Here is a 16,080-nt window from a genome sequence, read left to right on the forward strand (position 1 = left end):
ATGGCCAGTGCCCAGATGTCTGGGTGGCTGGTGTCAGAATTTTCCAGGGTTGGATTCATTTTCAAAAATAGAATCACATGACTGGAAGGTTCTTGAGAGGTGACACATTCCCCCTGATCTGGGCAGGGCCAGATCCAAGCCATCCACCAGGAGCGTGGGTCTGTCTTAGGGCCAGGACTAGCCCTCAAAGGTGGGCAAGACTCAGCCGCTTGCCTTCCAGGAGCTGACCTGCCATTTCTAAAGATGAGCCTGACCCTGAGTGATGTGATGAAGCAGGCTGGGGGCAGCGAGCTCGGGGATGGGATATTTACTGTGGGTCACTGGCTGACCTGTGCTGAGCCTGAGCCCTCAGCCGTCTGAAGGACTGGTCTTCTCAGCCTACTGCTCAGTAGCTCAGATCTCCAGAAGATACCACACCGTGCAAGACAGGAAGAGGGCATTGCTTCAAGGGTGCAGAGGTGTTGCTGATGGGGCTTGTCCTTGAAATGGGCCTCAGTGAGAAGCCCCTTAATGGAGGTCATGGACAGTAGTTTAAGGTCAACTGAGACAGACTTGAAACAAAGCTGGAGTCAAGCAGAGGCTGTTTTGAGTCAGCTTGGGTTTCCATGGCTCCTAATTTCCCATCTAGCCCTCCAATGAATAAAGAGATCTTTGTGAATTTGTTTTCCTCAGTGTGCATTTGGTCCACATTAATTTTTTTCCTGTGGCTTTGGTTCACTGAAGCATCTTTCCTTCCCCAAAGTGAAAGTGAAGTCGCTCAATCCTCTCGGACTCTTTGAGATCCCATGGACTGTAGCCTACCAGACTCCTCCATCCATGGGGTTTTCCAGGCAAGAGTACTGGAGTGGGTTGCCATTTCCTTCTCCAGGGGATCTTCCCGACCCAGGGATCAAGCCCATGTCTCCTGAATTGCAGGCAGATGCTTTACTGTCTGAGCCACCAGGGAGTCCTTCCCAAAGGCCTGTTTCATACCCATAAATCCCAATTGTGCTTTTCATTCACAAAGAAAAAAGTGTCCCCCTGAAGTTTAAGAGATCAGACGTGCTGGAAAGACTGAACTGTGCAAATCCTGTCAAGAGAAAAACCAAGAGATGTCTAGCTTCTAGAAAAACCCAGAACTTTCTAGAGCACACCTCCTCCCTCTATTTTTGAGAAATTAGAAAATTATTGTTATTATTTTTAGAAAGTTGATAGCAGTTGCCTTTTCCCAGGAACAGGGGTGTGTTGATTCCTTTTTGCTGGCAAACACCCAGTTTTCTCTAAAGCAGCAGCAGAAAGGCCACCGATGCTCAGAGGCAAGTGTCACTATTAATTACCAACAAAGGGACGGTCCTCTGGTTGGAAAGGCTCACTCATTACAAGCTGTCATCAGAAGGACACGGCATGCCCTGGGGAGGATTCCGACTCAGGGACAACACAAAGATAAGTTCCTTATTCCGCATTTGTTTATCTTTCGAGATTGGGCTTTGATCTGAGGAAACACTGCTCCTGCAATTTGAAGTTCGAATTAACACCAGTAACCAGATGGTACCACTCCACTGGATTTTGCTTCTGGGGCTCAGAGATGGAAGGAGAACGAAGCTTGCCCATTTTCCTCCCTCCTGTCCTTTTGGGAGAGTTTATAGCGAGAAATCAAATATTAAAACTGCATCCCCAGTGGTCAGTTTGTGCTGCCAGAGGCTGTATCTCAATGGCCACCACTAGGGGGACCCAGAGTCCCTGTGCTTGGCCGGGGAGGAAGTTTCTGGTCCTTGGGAACTGATGGAGCTCCGTTTGAGTCGGTTTTCCCTCCCCTCTTCCCTGATCCAGGCTCCTCCCTGCTCTCCTCCTCCCCCTCTCCCTTCCTCCCACACAGCTATTGCCTCACCAGTGTGCCCCAAAGTCAGACTCAGGGTACAGAGAGCCCTGTGCACCTGTATAGCACTTATTTAGCATTTCACAATAATTATTTTGTTTTAGACGTTCCTTTTGTCTCATGCAAAGGAGCACAGTTTATGCAATGCCTTTTACTCACCTTTTCATCCTTGCAGCATTTAAAAAAAATACTGCCGAAGGTTTTACCACCTTAAGAGAAATTTGTTAGAGGTAATGACCTTGCCTGTTGGGTCCAGGACTTTCACTGGATGGATGACCGAGCTCAAGTTATGGGTGGACGAAGAGTCTGGAGTCTGGCCAGTGGCCACGCATTTTCAGATTGTGTAAACCTACCCTCAGCCTCAAGTTGAAGACCTCAAAGCATAGAAGGGCCGATTGTACAACTAAAGAGCATCCCAAGGCTAAAATCGATAAGTCAGAAGGCAGTAAAGCAATGTGTGGATTAGTGTTCTACTTTATGCTCATCCTATGGGACACTATTAGCTTAGGTCAGGGGTTATGACTCTATTTCATACAACATTACAGATGAATATGGAAGGACCTCCTTTGCGGCTGGGATGTGTAAGACATATGAAAAGATATGAGTGAAGACTTCAATACAAACAGACCATTTCTCTATTTTTAGAAGAGATTATCTTGGTTAAAATATTCCAACAATTAGCTGTTCACAGCAGAAGGGCCGATAGGACTATGGTGAGTGGGTCTCAATCTTTATTCTTTTCTGCTTGAGTTATTTACTGGGTCTACAGGAGGTGTGGCAGTTAGAGTATAGAGAAAAGACACCAAATTCTCACTTGATGTAAAAGAAAAGCCAAGGCTGTGGGTCTTGCAAATGACTCCCAAAGAAGGGGCAAAATAGCATTTTTATTAAAGCAATTTGTCAGGTTTTCTTTTGAAAGGCTTAACTTCTTCTTCCTGTCTTGGCAATAAATAGCCTCAAGTTATACAAACTAAACAATGCTTTAAAACCACATAAAATTGCTTTAGAGGGAGATCAAATTTTCATTTAAGTAAATGTTTGAAAATTTAAAATATATTAAGAGGTGTTTTTAAATCCAAAAGTCTACAAATAATAAATGCTGGAGAGGGTGTGGAGAAAAGGGAACCCTCTTACACTGTTGGTGGGAATGCAAACTAGTACAGCCACTATGGAGAACAGTGTGGAGATTCCTTAAAAAACTGGAAATAGAACTGCCTTATGATCCAGCAATCCCGCTGCTGGGCATACACACTGAGGAAACCAGAAGGGAAAGAGACACGTGTACCCCAATGTTCATCGCAGCACTGTTTAGAATAGCCAGGACATGGAAACAACCTAGATGTCCATCAGCAGCTGAATGGATAAGAAAGCTGTGGTACATATACACAATGGAGTATTACTCAGCCATTAAAAAGAATACATTTGAATCAGTTCTAATGAGGTGGATGAAACTGGAGCCTATTATACAGAGTGAAGTAAGCCAGAAGGACAAACACCAATACAGTATACTAACGCATATATATGGAATTTAGAAAGATGGTAACGATAACCCTGTATACGAGACAGCAAAAGAGACAGTGATGTATAGAACAGGCTTATGGACTCTGTGGGAGAGGGAGAGGGTGGGAAGATTTGGGAGAATGGCATTGAAACATGTGAAATGTCATGTATGAAACGAGATGCCAGTCCAGGTTCAATGCACGATGCTGGATGCTTGGGGTTGGTGCACTGGGACGACCCAGAGGGATGGTATGGGGAGGGAGGAGGGAGGAGGGTTCAGGATGGGGAACACATGTATAATTTTTTTAAATTAAAATTGAAAAAAAAAAAACGGAAACAAAACAAAAAAAAATTATTAATTTATTTTCCCAAGGGTTTTTTTTTTTTTTTAAAGCTAAACGGTTAGACTTCTTGGTGGACATCCTTAAGGTAAGAGGCTACGTACTATTTCATGAATAAAGAGGTGACGTCTAATAGTGAGGGAGGTTCGGTTTTCCACATCTTGTCATGAGTAAGGATTTGAAGTCCGGCTTAACATGAACATCCATCCCCAGACACCCCAGAGCAGGAATGCCTTACCTGTAGCTTCCACCATTCCTTCCAGGATGACCACAATTTCCAGTTCCTCTTTGGGCAGTTGGGCTTTGGAGATCTCCCAGAAAGGACTCTGCTGGTTAATTTCGTGGCTGATGATGAGTGGAGACACCAGAAACAGACGGTCATCCCCCGTGTAATACCCGACGTTGATGTCCGTCTGGTTCAGAGGGATGAACTCCCCTTCCGAGGTCTGTTTGGATTTAATCAGCTTGGCTCTGATGGAAGCCTCCACGATGTGGGAATTCCTCAGATCCCCCACCCGAAACATCAGGCACAGTTTCCCATCCCGCATGGAGATCACCGCGTGCGTGGAAAAAACCAGGGTCTCCGCCCTCTTCTTGGGCTGCGATATTTTAACAAACATGCACCCCACCATGAAAGCGTTGACAATGGACCCCAACACCGACTGGATGAGGAGGAGGATGATGCCCTCCGGGCACTTGTCCGTGATGACCCGGTAGCCATAACCGATGGTGGTTTCTGTCTCTATGGAGAATAAAAAAGCAGAGACGAACCCGTTGAGGTTGGTGACGCATGGAGTCCACGACGGGTCCTCTATGTGGTCCATGTCTCCTCGGATGTATGCAATTAGCCACCAGATCATCCCGAAAAAGAGCCACGTCACGGTGTAGACCATGACGAAGATGAGCAGGTTGAACCTCCACTTGAGGTCCACCAAGGTGGTGAAGATGTCGGTCAGGTAGCGGTAGGTTTCCCTCACGTTGCCGTGGTGCACGTTGCACTTTCCGTCTTTCCGCACGTACCTCTGGATTTTCCTTTTGGTCCGGTCCCGGCTGATGTGTCTCGGCAGGTCGTCCCTGGCTTGCTTAGGCAACTTTGGCTGGTGAATGGCCACGGGGCTCTCAACGTCCTGGTCCATGGAGTCACCCTCTAGGACGTTAGCTGGTGGTTTGGAGAAAAGAAAAGAAAAACCAAATGAACCGCTGGCTCTCTGAGGGTCCTGGAAACCCCCTTGGTGGTTGGCAGTGTGGTAGACGACCGAGCATCATTGGACCATTTGTGCAGCTCCTATCAGAGCAGATGAAGCCTCTTTTGGGGGGAGCGTCATCTGCCTGTGCCCTGTGATCTAGCTTGTGTAAGGACTTTACCACACTTCCCATCAGGACAAGGCTCACTGCTGTGAAAGTGTCTCCCTGCCAGCAAGTTCTAAGAGTCGGCTCTGACAGCAGGGTGTCTCCTGGCTCTCTCTGAGATGCTGTGGTATGTGAGAAACAGCACACTCCGGATAAAGAAATGTTTCGATCCAGACAGCCTTGGTGCTACCACTCAGTGGCTGTGGGCTCCTGGTCGTGCTGTTACGGATTGTAGAGATGGGTCCTCTGAGGACATAATTAAGGTTAAATGAGTGCAAAAGGGTGAAGCCCGAATCCAAAAGGACTTGTGCTCTTTTACTGAAATGAAGAGACACCGGGGCTGTGTTTGCGGAGAAAGGCCATGTGAGGACACAGAGAGGAGGCAGGAAGAAAGGTCTTCCAAACCGATTGAGGGCACCAGAAACCAATCCTGCTGGCACCTTGGTCTTAAACTTCCAGCCCCCAGAACTGTGAGAAAACAAATTGCTGCTGTTTAAGCCCTCCAGTCTGTAGGGTTCTGTTAGGGCAGCCTGAGTAGACCAATAGACTATTAGAATTCATTGACTGATCCACAGTTTTCACATGTACAAAACGGTCATCATGATAGCCAATTCATAGGGTTATTATAAAGTTAAACAAAACCACGTGCATGATATCTGCCTACATGAAACAGACATGTAATAAACATTCCTTTTTATTGTCCCTTTGCTACTCTCCTTGATTTTAGGGGCAAGAATTTTGAGTGAACTCTTTAAATTGTCAGTCAAATTTCAGAGTAGAAAAAATTCTCGTTTTTATTGGTAAGTATGAGCTTCCGTGATAGCTCAGCTGGTAAAGAATCCGCCTGCGATGCAGGAGACCCCAGTTGGACTCCTGGGTTGGGAAGATTCCCCTGGAGAAGGGATAGGCTACCTACTCCATTCTTGGGCTTCCCTTATGGCTCAGCTGGTAAAGAATCTGCCTGCAATGTGGGAGACCTGGGTTCTATCCCTGGGTTGGGAAGATCCCCTGAAAGAGGGCATGGCAACCCACTCCAGTATTCTGGCCTGTGGAATTCCATGGACTGTTACAGTCCATGGGGTGGCAAAGAGTTGAACATGACTGAGTGACTTTCACATGCATGCATTTTACCCTAAGGCGATGCCAAGGTTAAAAGCACCGTGGGGCATGTCTTTCTCTTTCTATATGTTTACGTATTTGATTTGGTTTCTGCCTCAACATTTAACATCTGCCGTTTTGGCTTGTGGTTGTACTCTTTCTGCTGGCCTTCATGATTAATGCATTGGTACAATCATCTGATGACGGAGCATTAGGAAGACTCTCCTGGAATCCGAGTGCAAGGGGACATTTAGAATCGATGTTGCTATGAAACACATATAAACCACTGTGTGAAATTTCTTGTTCAGCCAATAATTTTAAAGCTTTCTGAAAGTTTTAGAAGCAGTTTCTTCCCTCAGGCTTGTGTTCTGTGTCATTTGACTCTGGGGTGCCTTTTCTCCCCTTGGTTAAAGGAGAAAAACTGTTGAGAATGCATTTATCTGAATAAGCAAGCAGCTGGGGATGGGACTCGAGTGGTACCAACTTATCTTATGGATTAACCTTGCTCATGGTTGGATAGTTTCCTTAATAATCAATCCCATGGATCTATTTTTATTTTCAGCACAAGGAAGAAGCAGCATCTGGTCTGTGAGTCCAATGTTTGGTGAGATCATTTTGACGTTTAGATAACTGCCCTCAGTAACTCTTCATTTGTAGAGGAGGAGCCTTGTCTTTTTTCCTCTTAGAACAGAACAGATACCAGGACAAGAGTCAAAGGAAGCAGCTGAGACTGGGACAGGGTGGATGGTGTTGGGGGATCTGGATGGAAGTCATGGGCAATGTCCCTGCTCACTGCCAGCATCCCATGCAAGGCAGGGTGTTTGATGCAGGGGTTTTCATGTCTGAGCTCTCATTGCTAATTTTGCCCGAGATGGAGTCTCTAACTCTGACTTCATGTGGGCTGAACTCAGTTCAAAATCAGCCAGGCTGGGCACTCTTGTCTGGAGACCTGGAGTGTGGTCTGACCTTAGCCCCAGGTGGGGAGCTCTCTGCCTATACAGAGTCATCCTGGGGTCTTGTTTCCCTGAGTGTTGAGGTGGAAGAGGGTGGCTTTGTTAGATTAGCTGACTCTTAGCAGTTTTCTGGCTTCCCTGGTGGCTCCGATGGTAAAGAAGCCACCTGTCAATGCAGGAGACGTGGGTTTGATCCCTGGGTTGGGAAGATCCCCTGGAGAAGGAAATGGCAAAACTCACTCCAGTATTCTTGCCTGGGAAATCCTAAGGACAAGAGGAGCCTGGTGGGATATAGTCCATGGGGTCATGAAAGAGTCGGGCATGACTTGGCAACTCAACAACAACAGCAACAGTTTTCTTTGATCTTCCACACGTTCACATGTCATGGAGGGAACCTACACTCACCTCAGCCCCCAGTTTGAAGCTGTCTTCTCCCTCTTCTGGCTCATTTGTAACCTTCCTGTTTGAATGGTCAGTGAGTTTCTGGACCTACACGAACAGAGGTAACTGCTCTGGGCAGTCCTGGGAGCCTGCCAGTTGATCCTACAAACCCACTTTCCCCCTTTTCCTAGCTCAGGACTGGATCACATTTCCCAGCTTCCTTTGCATGGAGGGGCATCCACGCACCCAGTTCTGGCCCACTAGGAGTGGGTGTGCCCTGCTGGGCCAAGGTCTTAAATAATGGGTATGCCCCCTCCTCTGGTCTTGCCCCTTGTAGGATGGATGATGGAATCATGAGATGGAGGGGCCTGGGTCCCCAGCTGGTGGCAGAAAGCTGCCATCTAACCAGAAACAAAAATAATTGTGTTTAAACAGGTACACATTTTGACTTGAGCCTTCTCTCTAATGCTATGGGCATCGGTACTGACATGGATAAAGAGAGAGAAGAGTTCTCGGAGGGCTGATGTGGGAAAAAGCCGGGAGAGAGGAAGAGAGTGAAGACGGGGTGTTGGGTTTGATGTTGTTGAAAAGAAACAAGGGTCTCCCCACATGTAGTCCCTTGTGCTAAGCTCTGTATCAGCCAAGGCAGACTGAATACCTATCCTAACCCCAGGTTCAGTCGCTCCAGAAATGTGACCTTTTACCAGTCAGTCTGGAATTTCCTAGCCACAGATGAGGTAATCTCCCACAGGGACCCCTACTTTCCCCGTAAAGCAGGTGATCTTGCCTGACATAATCCTTTATTGTTTACGACTTCTTATCCCATCCCCTTAGACCTTTAAAAATCATCCAGTTTGTACAGAACCCTTAGTGTCTGTCTGCTAAATAGGATGCTGCCTAGTTTGTGCATTGTTGAATAAAGCCAATTTGATCTTCAAAGGTACTCAGCTGAGTTTTGTTTTTTAACAGTATCTAGCGAGAAATAAAATATTGCCTGCCTTGTCAGTAAACAAAGAATGTCACGGTCAGCAGCAATTGCAGCCCTCCAACGGTGAGCCCTGAGGGAACTCAGGAAGGAAACAAAGAATACTTGTCATCTAGCAGCCATCAAATTGTGACCACTCCCCACAGGGAGCCCTGCAGAAACTCAGGATGTGAAACACAGGTTCCTGTTCCCAGACAGCTGAGGAGAACGTCAAAGGAATGATTTCAGTAAGCTCAGACGCTTGCATTTTCCCATTTGTAGAAAAGTACTCAATTCCTGAGCTTGAGATATCTAGTTTTCATTTATTAACTCTCATCTTTTTTCCCCCCTATTATATGCCCTTTGTTGCGAAACTCGTCCATATTCTAGCTCCCACTCCTCACCTCCTTGGAGTGGTTCTCTCAGGGTTACTTGAGATACTGCCTCCCGGGCTTGAAGTTCTCAGTCGGCCCTCTGAATAAAACATAACTCTTAGCCTTAAGGTTGTGCTGTTTTTCGTTTTTTCAGTTGACACCGTAACGAACTAGCACGTGGTTAATCGAATGTCTGTGTCGTGTGTCAGGGAAAAAAGTGTCAATGCATATGCTACTTAAGTGCCTTTTAAAAACGAACAAAAATGGGAGCAGAGAAAGCTAAAGGTCCAGGGAGTGGAATGGAAAGGTGGCCTTGAAGTAGGGAAGAACAAATCTGACTCCACGTTGCACTGGTTTCTTTTACTTTATCCTTTGGATTCAATTGCTTTTGCTACAAGCTAAGAATGTTGCCCATAGCCTGAAATACACAGGGTAGCCCATTCTCAAAGCTCTGACCTTTAAAGGTGTAATGCTCATTGATCTAGAGATCAAAAGTTGTAGAACTGAGAATAACGTCTGTCTTGTTGGAGCTTTCTAGGATCATCATGACTGGACCGATACAAACAGCGGCAACAGCAAAGGATTCCGACACCAAGACGTTTGCAACAACCAACCACGCTCCCTCCACTTTCAGTATAAAATAAATCCGAACTCTGACTTGTGTTAGATGGTGCTTTGGGACACTAGTCCATCATCTTCTCAGTCTGCTGCTTTTCCAAATAAACTCACTATTCCTTGCTCCCACAACTCATCTCCTGACTTATTGGCCTGTAGTGGGTGAGTCGTACGAGCCTGGACTATGTGACAGCCTCAGCCAGGTGAGGCAGTGTGTGCAGGTGAGATCCATCCCAGGGAAGATGGGATGGGAAGCTTAATAGCACCTGGTGGGGGACAGGAACACAGGTGAGAAACTAGGAAAAGCCAATAGAAGGTAAGAGTATCTGGAGCATAGAGGAGACTCAATCTAGAGTGTCAAGTAAGTAGTGATGCCAGGAGTAGTCAGAGTCAGGTGTGGAGTGGCCCAGCCTCAAGGCCCTGTCCCGAGCAAAAGCAGGCAGCCCTAGGTTGGGGAGGTGTGTTCAGTCGTTTCAGTCGTGTCCGACTCTTTGAGACCCTATGGACTAGCCCGCCAGGCTCCTCAGTCTATGGAATTCTACAGGCAACAATACTGGAGCGGGTTGCCCTGCCTGGGGAGGGGAGAGGGCCATGGCGGGTCTGAGCTGTGAGCATTGCTTCAGCGCCTGTGGGCACGAATGCAAATACGCACGGGGGTGGCGGGTGGGGGGGGGAATACAGAAACAATGTTAATGATGGCTCTTAACATTTCTTTCTTTCTTGGAATCCCAGGTGTGAATTTGAGGGGGTGATGTGAATTGCATTGGTAAGAGCATTTGAGCTGCTCAGCGGGGAGAGCTGCAGCTGTGGCTGGTACAACAGACCATCCTTCCTGTTCCTGCACAGCCTGGGATCCAAAGGACTTCTCCCGCCAACCTCTCAGCCCGACCACCGCCCTGCCGGCACTTGCCCTGGGCCCCAGTCAAGCGCATGCGCATCAGACTGCCAGTCAGAACACTGCCCCGGTCCTTCTGCATCCGGCACGTGGCTTGCCCAGAGATGATGTAGTGCAACTCTCTGCAAACTGTGAAGTGCTGTACAGCATGCAAAAGGATGACCCAAGCGGGGCCCGGGATCTTGATGGTTTCCTTGACCCGAGTTGCTTTTCTGTCTTTTGTTTCAGAGTAAATGTGGGTCTGTGTGAAAAAGCCAACCCCTTCTCCCCGTTCTTTTTCTCTCTCCTTTTTAGAAAGATGGGCTTCCCCGGTGGTGCTTGTAGTAAAGAATCTGCTTGCAATGCAGGAAACGCGAGAGATGGGGGTTGGGTCCCTGTGTTGGGAAGATCCCCTGGAGTAGGAAATGGCCACCCACTCCAGTCTTCTTGCTTGGAGAATCCCATGGACAGAGGAGCCTGGCGGGCTATAGTCCATAGGGTCACAGAGTCAGATAAGACTGAGTGACTTAGCTCAGAAAGACATTAGAAAGATGATTAATTAACGTTAAACTAGCCAGGGACAGGGGAGCCTGGTGGGCTGCTGTCTATGGCGTCGCACAGAGTCGGACACGACTGAAGTGAGTTAGCAGCAGCAGCTAAGGTGCAAAATAGTCTGATGGTGAACTTGAACCTCAAAGAAACAACACATGACTGAGTTACAAGCTGGAAAGGACCTGGTCGAAGAACCACTAGAATCACCTTGAGTTTTGGGGGCTTCGCTTGTGGACAGAGGCTGCTGTGATGCTCCAGGTCAGTAGAAATGTTCTTCTGATGAGCAATTCTACTACACGAATTCTGTGGGGGAAACTTGTGGTGCCTAAGAGAGTGTTCAAGGAGCCCTTTGAGAATTTCTATTATCATGGGGGAAAATCCCACAGAAAAACAGGGTGGATCTCAAAGGCAGAGACCAAATCAAAGACTGGAAGGAAATGCACGCAGATATTAATAGGGAACTTCTGAGAGGGGGGCTTAGGGGGCTTCTAATTTCCCTTTTAAATATTCTATGGACTTCCCTGGTGGTCCAGTGGTAAAGAATCCTCCTTCCAGTGCAGGGGACGCAGGTTTCATCCCTGGTTGGGGAATTAAGATCCCACTGAAGGAGGAAACAGACAGAAGAGGCTCCATCTTGAAAGCAGGACTCCACCTTGGGCTGGACTGTGGACTTTGAGCTCTATGCCCAGTATCTATGGAAAAGACATGCCAACTGGAAAACCAGGCCCCCTGGATGGAAGAGCCCCAGGACTCGTACCTTGATTCTCTGTGGCCTAAAAGAATACCCTAATTATCTGTGTAAACGAATAGAATCATACATTCTATTATGCTTATTGGGGTATGACCACAGGACTATTGATAATTGTCCACTGTTAACTGCCTAGGCTTAAGGCATACGAATCATGGGTTAACTTTGATTGTACCTTTCTTTTCCTTTGTTCAGACTAGTTTCAGGGGATTTAGGGATGCACACTTAGAGTATATAAGGTTTTCACAAAAACTGGTCGGGCTTCTTGGCTAAGAGGACTGCCTTGGGCCCGCTGGTGTAATAAACTGCACTCCACCATCTGCATTGTCCTTCTGAGTGAGTTTGTTTCCTGGAACGTGGCTACAACACCACATGCCCTGGGGCAACTAAGTGAACATACCACAACTACTGAGCCTGAGCCTCAACTAGAGCCAGAGCTCTGCAAACCACAGAGGGAACACCCACATGCCATGACCAGAGAGAGGCCTGGATACCACAGCAAAGATCCTGTGTGCCACAACAAAGACCTAGGCAGCAAATAAATAAATATTAAAAGAGTTTTGACTTTTTCCAAATTTTCTAGGATGAGTTTATATTACTTTTACCATCAGAAGGGGAAAAAAAAGGGTATTTTTCAAACAAAATGTTGAGGCTCTCCTGGCATATGACTGATGGAATTTAGCACAAAGGAGCTAAGGAATGATCAAGTACTTGATCTGAAGGTGTCCCATCCCAAGTGTCTGGTAACGTAGAAATGAGGACGTTTGCTTCACCCTACTCTAAGGAAATCATGAGTGAATCCCATGGGATGCTTGTGCTGGGAGGAGCAGTGGGTATACGGAACGTGTGTGGGTCTGAGACTGTTAGGGGAAGCACACTGACTGAAACTGCCCACCCTGGCCAGGCGCCCTTGTAACCATTTGCATGAGTTGTTTTACGACAGGAGGTCCTGGTAAGGAGCATGGAACTAATAAGCTGCCACCACCAACCGGGAGAGTCCAGGAAAGGTCAAAGGGCGACACCACGTGTCCAACCACCTCCCAGAATCCTTCTCGCTGGCGTCCATCTTGGCTGAACAGGGCGTGACCACCAGGAAGGCCTCTGAGTCAGAATGATTGGCCGAAGACAACTCGAAACTAATCCCATCACCATAAAACCAGAGAGTGCGAGCCACGTGGCAGAGCTGTTCTCCTGGGTTCCCTTAACCTGCTGATCTCTGCCTGGGTGCCCCTTCCCAATAAAATCTCTTGCTTTCTCAGCACATGTGTCTCCTCGGGCAGTTCATTTCTGAGTGTTAAACAAGAGCTCACTTTTGGGCCTTGGAAGGGGTCCCCCTTCCTGCAACAAGACCACTGGAGGGGTGGATATGAAGTATAGATTGCAGGCAAAGGTCTGTGAATATTTTCTGTAAAGGGCCAATGGTAAATACTTTAGATTTTACAAACAACATAGATCTTCGTTGCATACTCTTTTTTTCCCCCTCCCCCTGGCAATCCAGTGGTTAAGCCTTCACCTTCCAATGCAGGGGGTGCAGGTTTGATCCCTGGTTGGGGAGCTGGATCCCACATGCCTTGATGCCAAAAACCCAAAACATAAAAAAGAAGCAATATTGTAACAAATTCTATAAAGACTTAAAAAATAGTCCACATCAAAAAAAAGTTTAAAAGTTGTTTACACTGTTTTAAAAATATAAAATTATCTTTAGCTCATGGGCAGTGCAGAGGGAGGCTGCAGGCTGGATTTGACTCACTGGTCTACAGTTGACTGACCTCTGTGTTAATAGGATGCTGGTAAGAAAGAGAGATGGTTCGCTGCTAAATTAAGGCAGCAGCCATGAGGGTGAAGATGGGGCAATGGATCTGGGCTGAATAAGAAGCAAAACTCAAATAATCTGGAGATTAGTGGCCACGGAGGGGAGCAGCCAGGAGGATGGGGGATGGCAGGATGGTTGAGACCTGGAGGCAGAGGATGATGTTTCCAGTGAAAGTATCTGTTTGCTTCTGTGGGGTGCCCGGGTGGCTCAGTGGTAAAGAATCCGCCTGCCAATGCAGGAGACTCAGGTTTGATCCCTGGGTCGGGAAGATCCCCAGGAGGAGGGCATGACAACCCACTCCAGTATTCTTGCCTGGAGAATCCCCATGGACAGAGGAGCCTGGCGGGCTACAGTCCACGGGGTCACAAAGAGTTGGATGACTGAGCATGCACGCACGTGCTTGCACCTGTGGGAAATCAAGTGTGTGGGGATGAGGCTTATCAGGGACCAGACCAAGCTCTAGATTTGGAGGTGGTCAGGAGAGGGAAATGGCAACCCACTCCAATATTCTTGCCTGGAGAACCCCAGGGATGGCAGAGCCTGGTGGGCTGCCGTCTGTGCCGTCTATGTCACACAGAGTCAGACACGACTGAAGTGACTTAGCAGCAGTAGCAGCAGCACGTACTCATGGAAGTGTAACTATGGGTATGGTGAAAGCTTCTCTCTTCCCTGGGAGGTTGTAGCGTGAGTAGAGGTACAGAAGACAAGAGTCTGGAAAACAACTATAGAATGGAGTCAGAAGGAGAGGAGCCAGAGAAGGTCCTGAGGAAGGGACGGATGGGAGACGGGAGGGGTGGAGGGCTACCTGAGGTGGCAGGTGTGACGCACACACCATGGGGACAGCTGGAGGAAAGTGACGTGTCCTTTCCCTCTTTCGTGGGCTTCCCAGGTGGCTCAGTGGTAGAGAATACACCTGCCAACGCAGGAGACGTGTATTTGATCTCCTGGGTCAGGATGATCCCCCAGGAGGAGTAAATGGCAACCCACTCAAATATTTTTGCCTGAAAAATTCCATGGACAGAGAAGCCTGGTGGGCTACAGTCCATGGGGTCTCAAAAACTATCTTGGGATGCTGATGTTTTGCCAACATAAAAATTATGTGTTTGAGAGATAAAGCAAGAAGATAAACCACGAAAAATATTTTCACACATAATGTTCTCGATTTACAAAAACAATGAATACCCCCATAGGAAAAAAAAAATGATCAAAGGAAGCAAATAAGGAATTTATAAACGAAGAAATACACAGAGCTGAGGAGCATATGTTCAAACATGGCAAAGTGAAAGCAGTGCAAATATAATAACATTTTTTAAACTCTAAAGTTAGTTTCATTAAAAATAGACCATAAATTCAGTATGTGGAGTTTGTGTGCATGGCAGGTCAGTAGAACTGTGAATTTGCATATATTATTGGATGCATAAACCGGCGAAGTCTTCCTGGAGGACAGGGTGACAGTAGCTCTCACAATTTAGAAATGATTAGGTGTATTAGCCATTCTGGGTCTAGATATTTATCCTAAGAAAATAATTTTACAACATTTATATATCACAGGCATGGGCTTCCCTGTGGCTCAGCTGGTAAAGAATCTTCCTGCAGAGCCGGAGACCTGGGTTCAATCCCTGGGTTGGGAAGATCCCCTGGAGAAGGGAAAGGCTACCCACTCCAGTATTCTGGCCTGGAGAATTCCATGGACTGTATAGACCATGGGGTCACAAAAAGTTGGACACAACTGAGCGACTTTCACTTTCATTTTTCACTTTCAGGCAGGGGATATTGCAGCCTCTTCTATAATAGTTAAAAAATAGAGACAATTTAAATATCTACCCATGGAGCACCAGTTAAATAAATATACTGTTGCAGGTATAACCAGTGGAATACTATGCGGTCATTGAAAATGATTTTCCAGTGTTTGGGGGTCTTCAGCTGTTTGTGCAGAAGTCACCTTCTTAATGAGGCGCTTCCCTCCTCTTTTAAAAGTCTCAATCACGCCACTCACTCCTCACATTGCTCTTCCTTATGCTACTGCTTGTCTTCTCTGCAGCACTTTTCATCTTCAAGGAGGTTATTTATCATGTTGATAATCTTATTATTGGTTGTCCCTGTCCGAAAGGAAGTTTCTGAGCAAAGATCTATGTGTGTTTTATTCACCATTAGATCTCAGGCTCTGGAAAACGTGCCTGACACATAGCAAGCATCTGCATCTATTTATTGAATGTGTGTGTTTATCAACCTGGCATGTTGTCTATGCCATAGTTTAAGTGAAAAAACATAATAAAATATACAGTTTACTTTGCATATATTGTCTTATATTAATGAGTGTAGAAGAATGTCATCCAAAATGTTAATTTAGGTAAGTCTCTAAGAGCTGTAAGTTTGCGGGTGTTTTTGCTTTCTTTCAATTTTTCTACATCAAAACTTTCCCTTAATGACTCTATAATCTGAAAAATCTGTAGGAAATAAAAGGCTATTTCTGTTTTAAATAATCAAAACAATTGCTGCAGACAGCTACTGAGCCATGTCCATTGGTCTTGGCAATTGGGATTTACAAGCGTTGAATGGTGTTGCTCTCAAATTCATGCACACCTGAACCTCAGACTATGACTTTGTTTGTAAGTAGAGTCTAATTTCAGCTCACTCCAGTATTCTTACCTGGGAAATCCCA

General features: G+C 46.6%; 1 protein-coding gene across 2 annotated transcripts in view; it reads right to left on the minus strand.

Moving 5' to 3' along the window:
• Nucleotides 1-16,080, minus strand: part of KCNJ6 (potassium voltage-gated channel subfamily J member 6) — a 331,877-nt gene that overhangs the window by 93,548 nt on the left and 222,249 nt on the right. For both annotated transcript variants that reach the window (XM_027548902.1, XM_027548903.1), the window contains exon 3: nucleotides 3,935-4,855. In XM_027548902.1, coding sequence (XP_027404703.1) covers nucleotides 3,935-4,855 — 921 coding nt within the window. The remainder of the gene's footprint in view (nucleotides 1-3,934; nucleotides 4,856-16,080) is intronic.

Source organism: Bos indicus x Bos taurus, chromosome 1 (genome assembly GCF_003369695.1).
Source record: "Bos indicus x Bos taurus breed Angus x Brahman F1 hybrid chromosome 1, Bos_hybrid_MaternalHap_v2.0, whole genome shotgun sequence".
In the NCBI taxonomy this organism is placed as follows: domain Eukaryota; kingdom Metazoa; phylum Chordata; class Mammalia; order Artiodactyla; family Bovidae; genus Bos; species Bos indicus x Bos taurus.